We start from the raw sequence: 22,922 nt of genomic DNA on the forward strand, positions 1-22,922 counted from the left end.
AGGCTTTTTTCCCATGACATTTGACCCTAGGCACATGGAGTAAAAATTCAGCAGTGGTCTCAGGTTAGGTCTCAGGTCAGCTAACCATTACACTCAGAATCTGATGTCAAATCACAAGCTGATCATGAAATACTTAGCGGTAAAGATAGGCTAGCAAGAATTTCCACATGCTTACATATTTTCCAGACCATCTCTAAGTTTCTTGCCTCTTCTCAAAATTTTTAAGATCACTATTACTTCTCATAGGTAACTTAAAAATTGATTCTTACTCAGTCTTCAGTACCACTTACATGTAACTCCTCCAATTCAGAATAGGCAATTAAGGGAGTCAATCTCTCTCTCTCTCTCTCTTCCTCTCTCTCTCTCTCTCTCTCTCTCTCTCTCTCTCTCACACACACACACACACACACCCCTGCTCATTCTCATTTTACTGAAAGTTCTAACAAGCTTGGTCATACTTTGGCGTTCCAAGGATCTCCATCCATCATCTAAAAAGCACACTTAATGTAAAATATAATTTGATATTTGGAAAGGGTAAAAAAACATTTTTATAGGATAAAGTGAAAAAGAAAACTTGAAAAACATTTCCAGTCTGTGAGATTAGAAACCCTAAAGGACAAGCTGAACTGCTTCTGTTTATTAAAATCTGCCTGAAATACAAGAATTAGGATTTTATTTCAGCGACTAACTTAAAAAGAAGGGAGGGAGTATAAATTAGAGCTATTAGGAAGCCTTGGCCTTGGGCAACGAGTCAGGGTCTAAAGCTCAGCCCTATTCCTCCCAGCCAATTAGGCAAATTCTTTGAGACTTGGTGTCTCAACTTCAAAATAGGGGCTAATAATAGCACTAAATTCATAATTCTTTTCTGAGGACTGAAAGTCAATCTGACTGAACATTTAACATGGTGCTCAGCAAAGAAAGCTCTCAGCAAAGACTAGCAAATGCACCATTTACAAATTTGCAAATGCCCTAAAAACTACACTCAGCATAGCTTCAATTTCTCACGTCTAGCAACCAAATTCTTTTCAGTGTCCCATTCATGCACTCAAGATATATTTACTACACATCCATCCCAGGTCAGGTACCCTTCCATGCTCGCGGGATAAGCAGTAAACAAAATACATGTAAAAATTTCAAGTCCCTAAAATACCATAGGCATGGGATTTTTTTTGTTTGTTTGTTTTAATGTTCAGAGAAATAATGGATAGAAGAGTCACAGGGGAGGGTTTATTTCATTCTGAAGCCTGCAGGACATCATGGAATGAAGGCCCCAGAGCAAGTAAGTGGGTAGGGGGCACAAAGGGAAGCAGTGGACAAAAATGAGGTCTCTATCATTTAAATCTGCCATGTACTAAGTCTGATTTGAATTCTATCTACCAGATTCTTTCTTCCAGACAAAGCCACACTTACTTGATACTGTGCAACTTTCTTGTGACTATCATTGGAAAGTCGACTTCAAAATATTTCGTTGGTAAAAGATCTTCATCCTGAGAAAAAGCACAGATAAAAAAAATCTGTAACAAAATATATATAACATATTTTAATTCTATAAATACAGATACCTCATATGAAACTAGACCACTATCTAACACCAACCACAAAAATTAATTCACAATAAAGACTTGGATCTAAGAGCTGAAATCATAAAATAAATAGGAAAAAAAAAACAAACAGGCCTTAGAGGTGTGTTTGGGAACTTGACTCTACGACCAAGTGAACAAAAGCAAAAATAAACCAATGGGACTACATCAAACTGAAAAGCTCTGTACAGTAAAAGCAGCTTGCAACAAAACGAAAAGACACCACTGAGTGGGAGAAGCTGTGCACCATACATCTGACAAGGGATAAATATCCAAAATATATAAAGAACTCATAAAACCCAACAAGAAAACCAGATTAAAAAATGGACAGAGGGCCTCCCCGGTGGCGCAGCGGTTGAGCGCTGGGTTGGGAAGCTGTGCACAGCCTCTGCAGCGCTGGTTCGATCCCCGGCTGCTGGACAAGGGTCCCACATGGCACGCAGACCTCTCCTGCCACTCGCTGCTCCCCTCAGCAGTGTACTTCGGTTCTTCTGCCTGTTCTGCTCCCTGCTCTGGCTCTGGTGAATTCTCTCACCCTCCTGAGCTTCTGACTGTACCCAGTGCTTGTATGTATAAATAAATAAATAAATAAATAAATAAATAAATAAATAAATAAATAAATAAATCTTAAAAAAAAAAAGAAATTATTTTTAAAAAAAAAAAAAAAAAAGGACAGAGCAAGATATGAAAACCTAAATGCCCCCAAACAGATGAATGAAGATGTGGTGTATTACACAAAATGGAACAGATCAAGAAGATGTGGTGTATTACACAAAATGGAATATTACTCAGCAATCAAAAGATTAATGCAAGACATTTGCAGCAATACGGATGGAGCTGCAAGGAATTTTGCTAAGTGAAATAAGTTAGAAGGAAAAAAGATAAACTATCAGATGGTTTCATTTATATGCGGAATATAGGGAAAGCGAACAAAGGATCAGGGAAAACACAAAACAGGCAAGCCAACCGTAGATATGAGATAAACAGTAGGAGAGGGAAAGGAAGAAGAGTCAAAACAGGGGAGGAAAGATCACAAGGGACTATGGCGATGGGTCACAGGTGCTGTGAGGGGGGAAAATCAAACACTGTCCAAAAATTAACAATGTAAGAAAGTAAATTTTAATAAATGGGCAGAGAATCTAAACAGACACATTTTCTTTATTAGACACAAAAAAAGATGCTTATCATCTCTTATTAGAGAAATGCAAAACAAAACAATCACACAACACCTCACACCCGAGAGAACAGCTATTATCCAAAAGAAAAGCAGCAAGTGTTGCAGAGGATGTCAAGACGGCAACCCTTACACGCTGGTGGGAGTGTAAAGTGGTACAGGCCATTAGAGAAGCAGTATGGTGGTTCCTCAAGAAATTAACAGTAGAAATTCCACACAAAATGGCTGTGGCAAGTGCTGCTTCCACTTTTAATTCTGTGCTTATCTCTGGCCCTTTGACATTCCTTTCTACTCCCCAGTAGCTCAGCCAAGGCTGGGTATAACCACCAGAGGGCAGCCGGGAACGTCAATGAGCCCAAGGTCTCCCTCAGGCTCAAAGAGGACCCAACATGGCTGACTGCTTCACAGGCCGCTGCATGGAGAAGACCCCTACGCAACTGATCCTTGGTGTGCGATCAGTCACCAAACAACTGAGACCCCTAAAAGGTTCCACTTGCCCTGAATTCTTTGTTCGCCACAATTCCACCTATCTTTCCCTTGCTATTTTTGCTCACTGCCTCAGATGGGATCTTCTTAGTCTCAGCCTTCTGAGGTCACAGAGAATGGTCTCAGGCAGGGGCAGCAGCAGAGATCCTGTGACTTGAAGCTAAGCCCCTGCTGGTGTGGCCAGGGAACCAGCCCAGGTGGAAGGTGCGTGAAGCACAAGACCGATGAATAAGACTGTCCTCATTATAGAAGCACATTATCTCGAAAACAGGGATCAGCAAACTTTGTGTAAAGAGTCTAAAGTGTTTGAGCATTTGTAGGCCAGAAGGCCTCTGTTAATGTCTGTCCTAACGACACAGCTCTGCTGTCACACTGTTAAAGCCACCACAGGAACATCAACAGATGGAGGTGGCTGCCTCCCAATACAGCTTCAGTCAGCCCAAGTGGCCCATGTGACACCTACTCTAAAAAGGTAAATAAGCAATTTTTTCCCCAAAGAGGAACTTTAGACTAAAAAAACCCAAAAAACCTTCAGACCAATACAGTTATCAAACAAACAAAAAACTTCCACAAAGGACTTACAGACACTGTGTAATTCTCCTTCCTCATAACAACAGATTATTTTTCTTGCAATGGGCACGTAAGACTCAGTGTATCTTTTCCAGAAATAAAAATCTCAGATTTATTTATTCCACCCATGAGGGGGAATAAATAACAATCACATGATCAAGTCACAGGATGTCAGGCCCAAAGGAGGGGTTCTCCAGCGGCCCCTCTTTACCTTCCTGACAATTCAGCCACAGCTCTCATCTCCTCACCCCAGTCACTGTGTTCCAGGGCAAACCAACCCACAGAAAAGACTCCCCTGAGCAACTACAGGGCCATGTGCAGAGGAAGGAGAAGGAATTTGGAGTTTGTTGAGCTGCAGTCCAGTGTTTTACCATGTTCCTAAGCCACTGACTGTCCCATTTTGGGGAAGATGAAACCTCTCACAGCAGCACTTCCCCCTCAGAGCACTCATGTGAATTCATGAGGTCCTGGACATAACAGCATGTCCAGAATGAGGAAAAACCGAGGCAAACAATTAGTACTAAGGCCACATTGAGGTGACCAACTTGCCACCTGAGTAAGAGAGGTTGGGAGCTCTGATAACCGGACCTTCTCATCAGGGGAGCTGATTAAGGGCATAATAGATATGCAGGTGGAGTTATGCCCCTGCGCTCGAATTTCTCTCAGTCTATCTCTGTAGCAAGTCTGGGGAAGTGCACATACCTGTCACTGCTACGTGACTGACCTGATAGGAAAACCAAAAAACAACCTGTACAAACCTACAAAAAAAAAAGGAAAGTGTGCTCAGTGGGATCTCTGCAGGGCAAAGGTTTGGTGATAAATTCCATGCCAGGAGTCAAAGGCCAGTGCTTTAGCCCATTCAGCCACAAACTAGACCCAAGTTTCCTTTCCCAGGTGTCAGTGCAGTGAGGACGGCAACCAGAGGACACAACTGATTGTCTGTTGTCCCACGGCTGCCTCTGTGCAAGTGGGGGCTGTCCACCCTCCCCTTCCTTGGAATGTGCATTCTGCTTGCTCTCCCAGTTCCAGGAAGCTGCCCAAGGACATAGCCTTGAGTAAAAAGTGTTGCTGAGACCAACTCAACAATGTAGACGTGACTCAACCCACTAAAAGCCACAAAATAAATTTTCAAGACTTGGGGCACAAGTGCAGAAAACTATTGGTTCTACAGCTGCCTGAGACAAAGCTTATCAAGTTCCCTTGGTAAGGATAACTGTCACCTAAAATATAGAGCTACTCCCTCTTTCTTCAGTCTCTCCTTGCCCTCCGTGTAGGAGGCAAGTTGCAGATGACATCCAGGACCCTCCTGAGGTTACAGAGTGTGGTTATACTGCTCCAGACCCCAACACTGCAGCACAGGGATCAGACCAGAGAATGGCTACCAAAAGCTTTGCATCATATTATCCAAATCTCCAAATTTTACCTAAGGCACTGGAATCTTAAGCCAACAATAAATCCTCAGTTATCATCCAAATTGTAAATGCGTGAGCTCTTGGTATTTCTGCACACACAGAGGAAAATGTATAAAAGGATTCTATTTTATAACAGCACAGGATGAGAAACCACCCACATCTCCACAAGGCCCTGGTGAGATGAAGTATGTGGCTGAGGGGAGCGGTGGGGGGTGTGCAAGCAGGTAAGACAGGAGAGGGACACATGCTGTCACTGCTTCCCTGGTCAGATTGTTCTCTTAATTTGTGAACCTGGTGAACATCTTCGAAAGATTAAATTTAGACAACTGGAGAAAGAGGAGAGGAAATTTTAACTTACCTTTAATGTCCAGAATGTGGTATCCATCCCAGCCCCAAGATTTAGAATTTGACAGTGACATTGTGTCTTCTGTAGAAATGCCCTGATGAGCTGACTGACACCATGGACTCGAGCAAAATATCCTAAGAGACACAGAAACAAGTTATCCCTTTATGATGACAGAAATAATCCCTGCAAAGCCCACCACTCAGATCAGAAGAGCACAGCCGGCCACTCTGGTCCTTCCTCAGGATCAGCAGTTTACCTTAGGCTATGTGAGAGAAACAACTTTGAAATTCTCTTCCTTTTTTTCTTTCTTTTTTAAAGCTGTACTGTATGAACCACAGTACAATCTACTTAGTGGTGGAATTAATCATGTTATGAAAATTAAATGTCCTCTATGATTTTATTGATGAAAGACAAGTGTTCAAAACATCTGATCTAAATGTTCCTCTTGGAAATGACCTCTTGGAATTTGACCTCTTGATCTTTATGACTACAGTGAAAGCTACGCAGATTCTGGGGAAGACAAAACTGAGAGCACGGATGGAAAATAATATTTTTAGGTCAGGAAGTTGGACAGATGAATGTCAAAGCAAAGAAAGACATCCTTTTGCCATGTTCCTTCCATCCCCACCCTGGAGGGTTTAGAAATTCCATCTTTACCAAATGGCATCATTATTGGGGAAGGGGAGGGCAAAAGATAAAGCGATTGCCTCACAAATCAGTGGTGAAGTTCTTGGGTGTGGAGTTGGGGCAAAGGAGACAAAGGAGGAAGAACGTAAAACCAAGGCTGTGTTCTGAAATCCTGGTACTCAAAGTGGGACTACTAAAATAAGATTAAAATTAGAAAGTAGCATTTAGAAACTTATTCAGTTTGACAAAGGAATTTTATATCTGTTGACTCTATCTACAGGATCCACTTAAAGGCCAAGATTCTCTGCACATGCAAGAATTGTGGTCAGCTGGTCAGTTTCCATTTCTCAAATTGCTGATAAACTCAGTCACGCTCCTGTCTGAAACCCTTTGGCTTCCTTGGTGGAAATTATTTACAGAGCCTGATGGTATTACTAAGACTTTAATAAAGAAGCAAAATGAATCCCTTATATGGACAGTTTGTTCACAGTAAAAGATACACAGATGGCTTTAAACATATACCAATGATAGTCAAACTCATCTGTAAATAAGAGGAATAGAAAGTGAAATTACCAAGAGATACTGTTTCTCATGTATCAGATTAACAAAGATCTAAAAGTTTCCATTATTACACAGTGTTGGTGAGGATGTTGGGAAATCAGCACTTCCGTGCACTACTGGAGAGAGTGCACACTGGACTTAGAAGGAATCCTACAGACTCGGTGTAGGGTAAAGAAAATATCAGGCTTTTCTGCCCTTCCGTCATCAGGATAGATGATGGATCCTTGTCCTGAATGCATGCCTGATGGCGGGCACCTGGAATAGGGTGTGGGCATAGGTAGATGGGATTCAGCTGAGCTAAGACTGTGCTTTTAAGGGCGGCGTCACGGGGACGCCAGCAGCAGCACCAGCAGCAGCAGTAGCAGCACCAGCACCAGCAGCAGAACCTGAAAGAGAAGCCGAAGCAGAAGCAGAGAACGCCAGAGAGCCCAGATAGAGTGAAGACTTGCTGGGGGCTGGGAGGCCTGCCAGCATCCCAGCCCCCCAGCCAGCACCCCTGCCTGCCATATGCCTGGTGAACCCCAAATAAAAAACCTGCAAAACTACTGAGGACTCTGACTCCTCCTTTACCCGGTCTGCATGGGATCAGAAAACCTGCACTGTGCCCATGTCCTGCCCTTACAATTGGCGTAGTCGGCAGGATCCATGCAGACAGGTATGGAGCCCTCCGAAGACCTGGAGGGACTAAGGAGAACAGACTGTGTGCCTGTGATGACGCTGGAGGTGCCATGGCGGTACAGAAGGTAGACACGGTCCGGGAGCTGCAGGACAGGACCTGGCATGAAGGAGACGCCCAAGAGGACCAGCCAACGACACTGGAAAGGACCAGCCAATGACCCCTGAGGCAGCAGGCCGTTGCTGACGCAGGGAGAGGCCAATGGACTTGAACTGATGGATTGATGGACTGACATTCCCGCCAGAAGGTGGAGGACCTTGGCAGGTTGTTTTTTTTTTTGAGAATCTGGGGGTGGCCAGTGGGCCTAGATGGCCAAAAGCAGCCTGTGCATGCCCAGCAGCCAGGTGGAGGAGAAAAGCCAACTAAGAAGGCAAAAGCTGGTGCTGATGATAAGTTGAGAAGCCCTGAGTGGCTGTTAAGCAGCCTGGGTATGCTGAAGCCCTGTGAGTCTCGTAAAATCACCTGTGGGTGATGCCCTGCTCATTCTTGAGTGAGGGTGAGGAGCTGAGGTACCTGTCCTTGGGGGACGGGTGGGGAACGTGGCTTGGGGTGGAGCCCAAGCCGAATGCAGAGTTTTGATCCCCAACCCATGTGCTTGTGTAGTGGGTTGGCTTGAGTGCAGGGGTCTGCGAGTCGCATGGATGGCTATGAAGGCCGAGTGTTGGAGCGACTGCAGACAGAAACCCTGAGGGTTGGCGATTACCCCCAACAGAATGAAATTGCCAATCCCAGAGCTAGTGCATCCTGGGGGTGGATGCTGTGTGTGCCTTGTAGCCGAGACTACAGCCAGAGAAGGCCAGGAAGCCTGACGGCTCCTGGTGTGTTATAGTAGATGCTGTGAGTGATTCCCCTCCCTCGTATGAGCAGTGCCTTCGGCAGCAGATTTGGTGGCTTATCTGCTGGTACCAATAATTGTCTTTTGCGCTAGGTTGGTGCCCTGCCTGGACTTATTTGTGTTCTGTTGTATTTTGTTATATTGTATTTTGTTATATTTGATGTATTTGCTTTTGTGGGCCATGGCTGCATTGTTTGTTTGCTTAGAAAATTGTGTGTATATATATATATATATATATGTATATATATATATATGTATATATATATATATATGTATATGTATAGACTGTATGGCAGAAAACCCTGAGGGGGTGGACTGTAGGGTAAAGAAAATATCAGGCTTTTCTGCCCTTCCGTCATCAGGATAGATGATGGATCCTTGTCCTGAATGCATGCCTGATGGCGGGCACCTGGAATAGGGTGTGGGCATAGGTAGATGGGATTCAGCTGAGCTAAGACTGTGCTTTTAAGGGCGGCGTCACGGGGACGCCAGCAGCAGCACCAGCAGCAGCAGCACCAGCACCAGCAGCAGAACCTGAAAGAGAAGCCGAAGCAGAAGCAGAGAACGCCAGAGAGCCCAGATAGAGTGAAGACTTGCTGGGGGCTGGGAGGCCTGCCAGCATCCCAGCCAGCACCCCTGCCTGCCATATGCCTGGTGAACCCCAAATAAAAAACCTGCAAAACTACTGAGGACTCTGACTCCTCCTTTACCCGGTCTGCATGGGATCAGAAAACCTGCACTGTGCCCATGTCCTGCCCTTACACTCGGGTTTCCCAGCCGAGGAGATTCTGGGGAGAAAGACGGTCACTTACCTCTGTTAATTTCGGGGGCCTTCCTCTCTTTACTCAGTCTCACAAAATGCTGGATGTAAGGGTCATGCCAGTAGCCAATGCTTACTGCAAACCTGAAAGGGATGAAAAAGGAGGCAGGTGAGTAGAGATTAGTAGGTTCAGGCCAAGTTCCCATGGTCAGACCCTCAGGAACCAGGTCAAATAGTCAGGGGAAAACATCTCTCCGTACACTTAGGGCTCCAGCACCGATTTCACAGACTTACCTGCCCATCTTTATATCCACGTCACAGTGCCCACACCTTTCCTACGGTGGCCATTTCTCACCTGTCTTTCCTCCTATCACTAATTCCTTTCTCAGAATACTAAACAGCAAATAACCTCACCCATACTCCATACTTCATACAGAAGACCTATAACCATTTATTCACTCAGCAAACTCCCTGGCCAGAGCTAGTCAGATCACTCTACTCAGAAATATTTGGTAAGCATCACTAAACCACTTCCCTAGGTGTGTCTCCCAATTCTGGGTTGGGTGCCAGTCATTTCACGTCCCTTAACGAGGTCACAGTGGGGAAACCAGGAACAAACAAAATAGCTACAACTTGGAAAATGCTATCCTGGCCGACACCACAAGGAGTTAAAGTTTTAGTGTTCCAAGGCCGGGAGCCACAGCTGGATTACCACTGGAATTCTTCTGGCAACCATGAGTGGAAAAGTCTTAGGACACCTGAGAAGTCATGAAAGGAACCTGGATCCCCAAGGCGAAGCCACACCACTGTGGGCCTGACAGTAGCTATCCTGCTCAGGGGAACATCATCTCAGTGAGATGATGTCTTACCCATTTAAGCCAAATTGAGCCAGGCTTCCATTACTTGCAGCTGGAAGCATCCTGACCGATATCCTGAGTAAATGCTCATTTCCATATTGCTTGACATGAGATGAGATTAAAACTAGGGGTGTATGTTATGTGTGACTTTTCCCAAGTAGGTTCTGCTCTCCAGAAGCAGATACAGTATCTTTTCTTTAGAGTTACAGACAAGGCTCACAAGCTGTCCTGACTACAAAAGGTGCTGAATTCTGCACAAACACATCCCTCCCTGGCCTCTCACATTCATTTTTACACAACCGCAGACACTCACGAAGAAGCATGTATGGTCAGCTACTCATCAGAAACAAAGTCCTCACTTAGGGACATGATTTTCTGGAAGTCCAGACTGTCCAGGTGGGGAACAGGATGTCCTAAAGCTAATTCCATACAGGCTTCAATATCGGGGCTGCTCTACAACACAGGCACAACAGTAGACCCACCAACTTTCACAACAGTAACTTGCTCAGCTATCTAAAATAGCGCTCCAAACAGTGACCCAGTGATATAAAAATCAATTTAGTTTATAAATATTTATTTTTTAAAGTGAAGTAGAACAGAGTAAAACAGAAAATACCTGCATGTGTTACAAACAGTAAGGGTTAAGACTTCCATGAAGCTTTTGTTTCAAGAGTGTGTTGTAGTCTGACTGTGGATGGCAATTTGGAGAACAGCTAGTGCCATCTCGTGGTAAAAGCCACAACTGCAGTGGAAGCAGGCACTGTGGGAACACTCATCAAGAGTTAAGGTCAGGGGCCTCCCCCGCTGGGTTGCGAAGCTGCCCGCAGCCTATGCTTGGCCGGCTCGATCCCTGGCTGCTCCCCGGCCACTGGAAGAGGGTCCCACATGGTGCACAGACCTTTCCTGCTGCCCGCTGCTCCCCTCAGCAGTGTACTTCGGTCCTTCTGCCTGCTCTGCTCCCCACTCTGGCTCTGGCGAATTCTCTCACCCTCCCGCGCTTCTGACTGTACCCAGTGCTTGTATAAATAAATAAATAAATCTTAAAATATATATATATAAAAAGAAAGAGTTAAGGGTCAGAAGGGTCTTAGAAACGATGAAGTCAACCCCAGCATTCAGTCCAAGAATCCTTTCAAGGATCAAGATTCCACCTGACAACTCCCCACAAAGGTGGCACTCCCTCCACCGCTAAGCACCTGCCAAAAAGCTGAGCAATTTGCCTGCCTCTAAGCACTCTTTGTTTGACATATTGCTGCCCTCTTAGAGGACAAGGGACAGATTTGTTCCTCTCAATTCTGTATTATTTAATACTATTGATTTAATACTATTGATTCACTCAAGCAATATTTAGTAGGAATCTGCTAAGTGCCAGTACTTAGAGTGGTGAAAAGACAAAGAAGGAACCAAGTTAAAGATAACTAAGAGATTATGATGGAAAGGGAATGGAGAAAGTCAGGGGTGCAAAGCATCCTGGACAGGAGATACAGCAGCTAGAAATGCTCTTGGAGTATTTTAGCAGACAGTAGGAGGAAGGACTGGAGAACAGGAAGAAGACAGGAGAACCCAGACGTGGCTGGAGAGGGAAGCTCAGTCCCACAGGGCCAGGCAGCACACTGGCCACAGTCCACGAAGAGCAGCACAGAAAGCTGGGGAGACCCTCACAGAACACGACATGACAAAGCTGATCACTTATCCCCACGACTCCTCCTGCTAACATATCTAACATGCGTCTCTTTCTCCAATCCTGATGACCGCAAGCGGTTCTGTGTCTCTGATGAAGATGCTACTGCTTTGCCTATCAGAGTGACTAGAGGAAAAGATCTACAAAACTCTGTTAAGAAAAGTAAGGCTGGGCCTCCCTGGTGGCACAAGGGGTTAAGCACCGCACTCTGAAGCAATCCACAACCTCTGCAGCATGAGTTCAATCCCAGGCCAGCCACATGGCGCAACCCACATGGCACAGCAGATTTCTACTGTCTTGCCCACTGCTTCCCTCAGCAGTGTGTTTTGGTCAATCTGCCTGTTCTGTTCCCCGCTCTGTCTCTGGTGAGTCCTCTCACCCCCAACATCTCTGGCCTGTACCGCAGCTCTTGTATGCATAAAGAAATAAATCTTTAAAAAAAAAGAAAAAGAAAGAAAGAAAGAAAAGTAAGGCAGAAAGCGCTGCTTGGTGCTGCTGATGGAGAATCGGAAGGGAACAGAGTGTCCTTTTTCACAGCCATCAAGTGGAGACTGGCTGAACAAATTGAGTGTATCCACACGATCATTTTAAATATAAACTAGAAGAACTGGATGTGGTAGGTAGGACCAAAAATACATGTAGCAGGTAGGGCGTGTGTGTGTATGTGTGGGTGTGGGTGTGGGTGTGGGTGTGTGGGGGGGGGGGTGTGAGTAGTGCTGGGGGATTGGAACCACCAAAATATAACAATGTTCATCTGAGATTTCTGGTTTTTTGTTGTTTTTTTTAATTTGTTTTAAAATGTTCTACACTAGCCATATGCCTTATTTCCTTATATCTAAAACACCAGCAATTGTGAGACTGAAAAAAGAAAAAAGACACACTGCCAGTTAGTTCACATAATGTTTTTCTTATTGCTTAGAATTTTAACATAAAGACTATCAAAAAAAGCTCATCTGGGCTTATTTCAACAGACTGTCTTCGTATATATTTCTGGTACACAAATAAAAAGGAAAGAGGATTCAAACAAGCCAGTTACATCTTCACTTTTCAGGATGTCTTTGATTTACACACACACACACACACACACACACACACAGATCTTGATGTCGTCAAGGTCATTGGCAATGGGGCAATTCTGAGAGAATTTCTTCCAAACTCTAAGTTTTGAAACTGGTTCTTTTCTGATCATTAGGTATCCACGCATGGATTTTCAAACAGCAATCAGGATTTGCGCTCCTTTGTCAGATGGTCTTTAAATGGCGTGTGCAATGAAGCAGAGGGGTCTGCAGCTATCCAGCCTGGCACGAGGAATAAAGACCATGTCTTGCAAAGGTAATGACAATTCCAACACAACAGTGACCCAGGATACATGGAGTTAAATAACTCACCTGATATCAAAGAAGGTTAAAGCGCAGGAACACGGATCTCCTGAATCTACCCAAGACAGAACTGCCCCATAGCATGAAGAACAGTCAGTCAGTGTGGGAAGCACAAACCAGTGTGAAAGCAACTAGAAAAAGTATCTGTGACCTGTCACAAAATAGTAATATCTGTACAATGTAAAGGGCTCTTATAAGTGAATAAGAACGAAAACCTATCTCGGAAGGAGAAAAGAGACAAAGGCCAAAAATGGGCAACTCACAAAAGAAACAGATCTGACTGATGTACAGACAAAAAGCTCAGCCTCATCCACAATCCAAACCCTGGAAAAGGCAGCACTCCCTCCATCAAACTGGCAACAAAACTATTTTTAATAGAACCTAGCTTTGGAGAGGGATGAGGACAAGGGCAGATCTGGCTGGGCACTGAGGCAACTAGTATAAAAAGCCAGAAAAACATGCACGTGCGTGACCAAACAAGCGCATTCCAGGATTTCATCTTCAAGAAAGAACCAAGAATAAGCCAATACTTTTCTACAAACACATGCAATTTGGTGTTAAACTGTCAAGAGAACAAAGCAGGCTGCAATACTGCCCCCACAGGATGTTCCCCGCACTGTCAGAGTGAAAACATGCCCCGTTGCCAGGGGCAGCGTGAGTGAAGTGTTGGCAGTGGCTACCTCGGCATCGTGGTGGCCTGTCTCAAGTTCTGCTGCCTCTTTCCACCACAGGCCTCCATTTCCAAAACCCAGAGAGCGTCCCTTCTGTTTGTACCTCCTGATTTCCTGGTTAAAACCCAGATCGAAAGAATCGAAGCTCTCAAACTTGCATCTTCAAGATGTCCCAGTCTTCATTCAATCCACGACTGTCTTCACAACGGCCTTGACATGCACACACCACCTGTTCTATTTAATGTCTTTTCAACTCTGTTTTTAATACTCGGGTCTGATGTGCTACCTAATATTTTCTTCTAACGCACACTGTAATAAGACCTAACTATTAAAATTTAAAGCATCTGTGTACCGCCTGAAGTCTGCTTGCATCCCTCCCTTGGGAAACACTAACCGGTTCCAATCACCTCCCTATTCACTGGAGAAACACTTGCTGCCTTTGTCCTATTTACATAAATGTCAAGAGCAACAATGGGCCCCTCATCTCAGAGGAGTGAAAAGCCTCCAACAGGCATTTCAGTGTGGGATTCCCGCAGCGCTCTTCCCTGCTCTCCCAGCCAGGAGGAGCAAGGCCGCCTGCCGGCCTCACCAGGGCTTAACTTTGTGCCATCAAATGCTTGTCAAACAGGAATACAAAAGACCCTCCTACCCACCCAGTGAGGAAGCCACCGCTTCACAAAGGGGAAGGTCCTTTCCCCAAGTGGTGGTGCTTCGCAGGGGCTTAAGTGCACTGGTTTTCAAACCCACTCCTACGTGGAGCTACACTCTCCTCCAGCGCTCAGTCGCTCCAGTGGTGTGTGTGTAGGAGCAACCGCAAAAGAAATTGGACGTTCAGCATTGGTTCTCAAGTTCGGAATTGTAACTGCTTACTGCCTGTGATCTTTATAATACGGCGCTGCCCTATTTTTAAATGTTATCCTCTCAGCTTCATTTTTTTTTCAGTTCCTATTTTCTATTGGTTTTATTCTTGGTTTACAAATAGAAGGTAGGAAGGAAAGCCTCAAGAGCAACAGGATCTGCCCCTAAAAAGTTTGGACTGGTTTCCCTTCTAAGTCCATCCACAAAGTGGTATGGGTGGAATCAGTGAAAAAAACAGGCCTCAATATCTAACTACAGTTCCCTCCCTACTGGTATTGCCTCTGGCTTCATACAATACATAATTACCTTGCAAGTATTGAAATGATTTAAAATCTATTCTCTCTGCTGTAAGCAGTCACTGGATAGTGCATGAAGCACAAGTGAACAAGGAACTGATATTCACAGACATGAAACGAGCAAAAGAATGAAGTTAGAAGGTTCCCTGGGTTCAATGCCTAATGGGACAAAAAAATCAGTAAATAGGGCCTCCCTGGTGGTGCAAGGCGTTAAGCACCGCACTGTGAAGCTATCCACAGCCTCTGCAGCACAAGTTCGATCCCCCAGCCAGCCAGGGAGCACCCCACATGGCGCAGCAGACCTCTCCTGTCTCACCCGCTGTTCCCTTCAGCAGTGTATTTCAGTCAGTCTGCCTGTTCTGTTCCCCATTCTGTCTCTGGTGAGTCCTCTCACCCCCTGCATGTCTGGCCTGTACCCCATCTCTTGTATGCATAAATATTTTAGAAAAATAATCAGTGACCACAGACTGCAACAGCAGGATGCCAGAGACCTGAGTAATGCAAAGTACTTCTGGAAGAATAAAACATTTAAGGACATGTATTCTGAAATATTTTCCCCCAGTCTGTGATTTGCTCTTCATTTTCTTAGTCTACTTTTCCTTCAGAGCTTCCTGGGCTCAGTGTCTGCCTGCCCCAGGTGGCCAAGGTATTCACCTGTGTTTTCATGCAGAAGCTTTATAGTCCTACCTTTAATATGCAGGTTTATGACCCATCCCAGAGGAATGAGGTAGAGGCCAAGGTTTTTGTTTTTTTTTCCACTTGAATATCTAGTTGAGCCAGATTATTGATTAATAGGCTTTCCTTTCCCACAGTGAACTGACTAGGCACTTTGGGCAAAAATCCCCCAAAATTACTTGTGTAAGTATTTAGGGACACTCTATTCTGTTTCACTGATTTATTGTTATGCCAAGAGCACACTGTTTTTTCTTACTTTTTCAAGTAAGCCTTAAAATTAGTAGTAGGAAACAGTGAAAGATATGCAGCTTCATCCTTTTGAAGATTTTTTTGGCTATTCTAGATCCTTTGTGTCTATTCTAAAATAGACATTTTAGAATCAACTTGTTAATTTCTTTTTTTAAAAGATTTATTTATGCATACAAGACATACTAGAAGGGGTAGAGGCCAAAGATATGAGGGGTGAGAGGATTCACCAGAGACAGAGTGGGGAACAGAACAGGCAGACTGACTGAAATACACTGCTGAGGGGAATAGCAGGCGAGACAGGAGAGGTCTGCTGCACCATGTGGGTTTCTCCTTGGCCAGCCACGGATTGAACTCGTGCTACAGAGGCTGCGGATTGCTTCATAGTGTGTTTCTTAACCCCTTGCGCCACCAGGGAGGCTCCCAACTTGTTAATTTCTTCAGAAAGAGAAGACCACACTGTGGTCTCACATCACTGTTTATTTTTGGACAGTATGTGATTTCTCACCTCCAGTGTGGACTCCATAGTTGTCCCACCACCACAGTGCCCAAGATCCATCACCACAATCTCTGTCCTATTCCTGCCTGTTTTGACCCCTCATCCCCAACCCTGCTGTATGAAGAGATGGCTAGGGTTTTATTGGAATTTCACTGAATCAATGTGGGGAGGCTCTAAATCTTAACATCAATCTTCTAATATATGCACATAGTATCCTCCACTTACTGAAGTCATCCTTAATTTCCTTCCTACATGTTTCACAGTTTTCTGTGCAAAGGTGTTTCATGTCTTCTAATTTATCCCTAGTTTGCTTTTTGATGCTATTATAAATGAGATTTCAAAATTTCATTTTCCTTCACAAGTGTGTATATTTACAACATGTATAATTACAATCTATCTGACAAAGGATTCCTATCCAGAATATTAGTGGAAACCCTAATGAGTCAAACTAAAATCACCACCACCACCAACACAGACAACAGACTTAACAGTTCACAACAGATGCAGGGATGGTCAGGTCCCGGGCGGGTGTCTTCTGTTCCCTCTGCCTGAACGTGCCTTCCCCAGATATCCACTGGGCTCACTCCCACACCCCCTCTAACTCTTTTCTCAGCACTGACCTTCTCAGAAGGCCCTGCCCTGACAGTCCACCTCAAATCACAAGTCCTTCCAGCATACCCCCTGCCTCTCCACCTGCTGACAATCCAGGTGGTGTGCTGGCTGCTTCCTCCACTGGAATAAAGTCTCCAACAGAGCACCATGTTTGCCCTGATCACTTCTGTATGGACTCTACAACTGGGCTCTAGGAGCTATAAAGGCAGACCAGGAGGATCATGAGTGAGTGCGCTGGTCTGAGAGGTGGCCTGAAGAACTGGGCAAAGGAGGGTGGGAGAACACTTCCAGCTGAGGGGACAGTGTGCCCAGCCTGGTGGGAAACAGACCACATTTGAAGAACTGAAAGGATCCCACAAGGGAGAGGGGAGGCACAGAAGGGGGAGGCTGAAGAAGTGGGGCAGAGAAGGCAGGGCCCAGCAGACCACATAAGGGACTCTGTGGTCTTTTTCAAATAGCATGAAGCCATTAAACCAAGAAATGACATGTTCAAATGTGCCTTTTACAAACCTTGGCCTTCAGTGTGGCATGTGGATGTGGGGGAGCATTGTGGGGGGGCTCAGCTTGCAGACGAGGGCCACAGATGACCTAAGCTTGGGATGAGAAAGCAGAGCAGAGTTAGAGCAAAGGAGGCAGATTCCAGAAATATTTAGATAAAATCAACAGGTCTGGATGACACAGAATAAGACAATGAATGAAAGGGCAGTTCCAAGATGAATCCCACCTTTTCAACTAAGAATTGAAAAAACAATGGCACCAGGGAGTTTAGGCAAGGAGGAGAAAGGATAGAGTGATAGAGGTGATCTGGACCCACTGGCTTGGAAACAATGAATTCGAGATAATTCTGAGCTATCCAGATGGAGACTTCCAGGTGGCAGTGGGTATTCGGAGCAGCATGATCAACAGATGAAAGGTGAAGGGTGTCACCCAATGTAGATTTTCACCTAGCAGCTGATGGGGAATCAAAGGTTTTAAGTAGCGAGGTAACAGGTTAAGGTTACCTGGCCACAGCATCAACACCTGGCTGGGAGGGCCGCGAGACTAGAAGCTGGGGGACAACAAGGGTGTGATGCACTAGACAAGTGAGTGAGGAGGCCCGAGCTAGGGCGTGTCCGTGGGGAAGGGGACAGACTTCCCCTTCATTACCATACATCTCCCACACAAGCCACCTCCCACCCAGCTGCCAGGGATTTTCCTAAGCACTAACTCAGATCATGTCACTTTTCCACTTAGAGCCTCTGGAGACCTCCCATGGGCGTCAGGACCTTTCACAATTCCTTCTCTGATCTCCTCTCCAGAATCTTCTCTTATTACACCTGCCCACCCTTCCCTGCCCCCCCCCAACCCGGCGCTCCATGTCAAAGTTCCCCTTAGACCACACTGTGCTTCCATCTCTATGCTCTTTAGCTTGAGCTATTTAAGATAAACAAACACCTATTTATCTTTTTAAGACTCATCTCCTCCCTGTGAAAGAAAGCACAGCAGCCCTGACATCTGAGAGCCGGCCTGGGACTTTGAGCCAGTTTTCACTGTGGTTGGGAGCTGGCCTGGCACTCACAGCAAGGCCACCTTGTCTCCTATCAGACAATCTCAAAGAACATCAGACAAGGTCACACTGCAACGGTGATGAAGTGAGACAAAACAAGACTGCTTCAAAATCTGAGGTAAACACACAAAACAAGGCCATCGCGCCACCCACAACCTACCATCCCTCCCTCTGGACTGATACAAAAGATGGTGGCTTCCTTACAAAGAACAGCCTCAGTCTCGCTCTATTCTCACCTTCTAGAAAAGATTGATTGAGCTACCCCATCATAGATTTGTCTCCATTGCCTGCTAGCACCAAATTCACAGCAAATTCCTGCTTCCTTGCCTTGAAACCTCCCCAAATTATCCAAGCAAACCCAAATCCTAAGTCCTTTCTAACACCCTCTTAATGAAAGCCCCCAGAGTTTCCCATGCAGTTAGAATCTCCTTGCAACAAGTAATTAAATGCAACTTGTTTGGGCCTCCCTGGTGGCACAGAAGGTGTGACGCTGTCCACAGCCTCTGCAGCAGGGGTTTGATTCCCGGCCGGCCAGGGAGATACCCACATGACAAGGCAGACCTCTCCTGTCTCGCCTGCTGCTCCCCTCAGCAGTGCTTTCAGTCGTCTGCCTATTCTGCTCCCTGCTCTGACTCTGGTGAATTCTCTTACCCTCCCGTGCCTCTGGCCTGTACCCCAGCTCTTGTATGCATAAATAAACAAATCTTTAAAAAAAGGAAAAATAAATAAATCCAACTTGTTTAATTACAGGTGTGCTTCCGGTGGGCTTTGCAAGAGAGCATTGACAATTGTAACAGGAGGAAAGAATAATTAAGCTTTTTGAGAGAAAGTTAATGGAGTTCCAATTGGGAGACTTTCACAGTCTATGTAAGCAATACCCATAACATCACCCATGCTATCTTGAGAATGACAGGGTAGAGGCAATCAGAAGTTAGAGGAAAGTGGAAAATGTCTGATTTAAGTATTCTAGAGAGTGGGAAGCGAGCTTACCAGAGAATCACACGAGTCTGTTTAGGGCACAGATGAGATTGGTTGACATGAATTGACAGCAGTACCAAGCTTCCCTGCCACTGGTATTGTAGGCAAAACTGAATATTCGGTTCAGGCTGGGTTTGGGGCTTACTAGGGTAAGGGCAAGGGAGACAAAGACATTGCCAAGAAAATTGCTGAATGACAGACTATGACCTCTAATCTAGTTTCAATCTGTGGGAAACACACAGAGGACACAGCAGACACGACTACACGCTGAAGGAGAGATGGGACTGGAGGCCAGGCACAGCCCAGGGTGTCACGCGAGAATGGTGGAGTCCCAGAGGTGGGTCAGAATAATCACTGCACATGAGGTGCTCAGGAAAATCCGTGCTTCCTCAGGCTGTGGGTCCTGTACACACACACTGAAGTCAACTAGGATGATGGCACGAACTGAAGTAGAGAAGAAGCTGTAGGCCAGGAGCCTAAGTCTTCTATTAATTAGGGGAATAACCAGGAGCTGGGAAAAAACAGTAGAGGAGAGGGTGCTCCAGCTGGGCCTGTGGCTCTCAAAGAAATGGGAGGTGGAGGAGACAAACAGCAGAGAAGACACAAATCTCAACCCCCCTGATTCTGAGACATGCCAGGTGTGAGAAAACAAAGGCGCTACAAGAGAGGGATTCAAGAAAACGCTCTCCGTAAGTGTCAGTCCAAGCCAAGAGGAGGGAAAGGCTAAGGAGAGATGAAGGAAGCGGAGGCGGCTGGTGACTGTGGAGTGGTAATTCCAGAGAATACAATGAGGGTTTGATGGAAGGATGGCGGCCACCAAAAAACATGTGAATAGAGGACTGACTGAAGAGCACAGCATGATGGGGAAGATAAGGAGGAGAGAAAATGGGGAGTGGGGAGTTAGAGATCGTGGTCAACACCAAGATCAACGGAATAGGTATCCCGTGGATCAAACAGACTAGGTATAAACCTAGCATACATCCAATGAGAAGAGTTCTAACTACAAGACAGGAGTGCTAGTGGGAGCCCATCATGATGATGATGTTTTGATGACAAGGAGGGTAGTGATGAAGACAATCACTACCAACTTTGAAGACTTACTGTGTGCCAGGCACTGTTGGAAGCACTCCACATTTCATTATTAGCCCAAGCAGGGTTCTGTGCTTAGGAGGGAGCTAACTAACAGAAGAAACAGAACTGTAGGTGTCCCAGGAAGTTAAGGGTTTTTTTTTTTTTTAAAAGATTTATTTATTCATGCATACAAGAACTGAGGTACAAGGCAGAGATGTTGGGGGGTGAGAGGATTCACCAGAGACAGAGTGGGGAACAGAGCAGGCAGAATGACTGAAATACACTGCTGAGAGGAGCAGCGGGCGAGTCAGAAGAGGTCTGCTGCACCATGTGGGTAGCTCCCTGCCAGGGGATCAAACTCATGCTGCAGAGGCTGTGGACAGCTTCATAGGATGCATCTTAAGCCCTTGCGCCACCAGGGAGGCCCCAAATAAGGGGCTTTTAAAAAGTTACTTTAGGAATCTATGGCTATTACTCTTGGCGGCAGGAACCTGCCTGACCCACAACTGCTACACAAGGAACCCATGGTCTGCTACTATCCACTCAAACCTGGGGAAAATGAAAACTAGTCAGAATAATTTCTTGAAGGCTTTATTTTATGCCAGATCCTGTGCTTTGCACTGATGATCTCATTTAAACTTTACATGCAAAGGCTGGTTACCATTATTAATACTCACTCTAAAGACTGAGGCATGAAGAGTAATTTGCCGATGATTCACACATGAAATCCCTACTTAGTAACATGACTTTTTAACAAGATTTAAGGTTTTACTACATTACAGTGAAGATGCAAATCACGATATCGCAATGTTTGAAAGATACTGAGTCCTGCAAAGTCTTAAAACATAACCTATAGGTTCTCACAATTTCTCTGCATGCTTTTACAGATGAGGGGAAACTGCAGAAAAGCTCTGATCAATGCATCTAGATGGTGAAATGCCTGTCTTTATACCCAGCACCACCCCAGAAAATTCTGATGCAGGTGGTCTAGAATAGAGGCATCTGTATTTAAAAAAAAAAAAAAAAGAAAGAAAAAAAAGTCCCACAGACTATGCTCTTAGTGGGAACTACTGCATTAGATTCCCTGCAGTTCCAAACCCAAACTTCCTCTATATTGCTGTCTACAGGAGGTCTTGGAAGGCAGAGAAGAGGTGTAATTATAAAAACTACCCAACAGAGAGTCAAGGAAAGGCATGCTCTAGATGCACTAATTCTCTGTACTTTGTGTCTAAACCACTTTATAGCCAATTCACTTCTTTTAAGTAAGTTTGCAAAAAGTATTAGCAACAAATATTCAATAAACCAATTTTACCAAGTAACATTAAAAAAAGTCTAGCCCTCATGGCTACTGAAAAGTATTTGATTTCCCTCAGATAACCTGACACCACTATGGTTCTCTAGCAAATAGCAGTTAACATTACAAAGATTTCCTTCCTTTCCCCCTTGTTTTCAAGGAAGACTGTAGGTATTAAAAACCCTACCGAACCTTGAAAGAGCTTTGAGGAAATATTTCCATAGCTATATCATTAACAGGTAATTAACTTATGTTCCCAAACAATTTAAATTGACATCAAATGCTGAGTTACTTGATTACATAAGTCAATTTGAGTCAGGGAAAACTGGAGTGTGTTGTCTACTGTACCAAGGGCCAGTTGCACAAACCAAGGAAATTCTAGATGTTTTTGCCTAAGATCACCAATCGTTCAAAGTAAAATTTCAATCAGAAGAAGTAATGGCAGTTGATTTTAAAATAAAAATACTGTGCAGCTTAACTGTCTATGTTTTTCCTGGTAATGAAAAGACTGTTTCTTTAAGCAAATCAATTTATCTCTGTGCCCCCATTTTCTGTAAAAATGAGGGCAGTGATCTGGAGCAATGTGTTTCAAAGAGGTTCTACAAAATGTTAACAGATATTATGCCAAAAAAAAAAAAAAAAAGAAAGGATTCCATGGTCAAGCACATTTCAAAAACATTGGGTTAAACAAAGTTACACTTGGTTCTTACCACAGAATTTTTTCAACCTTTAATATAATCATATGAATTGTGAACAGGTACCATTTCCCAAACTTATCTGACAACCTGTTTCATGAAATATCATGTTGGACTGTGTCCTAAAAACTAAATTTTGGAAACACTGAAAGTTTTTCTGGCTTAAAAAATGCTATGATTCTGTACAGGTCCATTCAAGGTATAACTAAGATTTCGATGCAACCTACTCATTTTGCTAGCGCTAATTACACTTAGAACTTGTAAGAACTGGGCCTCCCCAGTGGCGCAGCGGTTGAGTGCTGGGCTGCGAAGCTGCCCGCAGCCTCTGCAGCGCCAGCTCCAGCTCGATCCCCGGCTGCTCCCCGGCCACAGGAGGAGGGTCCAACATGGTGTGCAGACCTCTCCTGCCACCCGCTGCTCCCCTCAGCAGTGTACTTTGGTCCTTCTGCCTGCTCTGCTTCCCGCTCTGGCTCTGGTGAATTCTCTCACCCTCCCGCGCTTCTGACTGTACCCAGTGCTTGTACAAATAAATAAATC

General features: G+C 44.8%; 1 protein-coding gene across 1 annotated transcript in view; it reads right to left on the reverse strand.

The window, feature by feature from the left end:
- LCMT1 (leucine carboxyl methyltransferase 1) overlaps positions 1–22,922 on the reverse strand; it is a gene marked incomplete at its 5' end in the record, with an annotated part of 46,189 nt that overhangs the window by 21,586 nt on the left and 1,681 nt on the right. The window contains 3 exons of the mRNA XM_084249797.1: positions 1,411–1,487; positions 5,581–5,702; positions 9,080–9,171. Of these exons, the coding sequence (XP_084105923.1) occupies positions 1,411–1,487; positions 5,581–5,702; positions 9,080–9,171 (291 nt within the window). The remainder of the gene's footprint in view (positions 1–1,410; positions 1,488–5,580; positions 5,703–9,079; positions 9,172–22,922) is intronic.

Source organism: Talpa europaea, assembly GCF_964194135.1.
Source record: "Talpa europaea genome assembly, chromosome: 12".
NCBI lineage: Eukaryota > Metazoa > Chordata > Mammalia > Eulipotyphla > Talpidae > Talpa > Talpa europaea.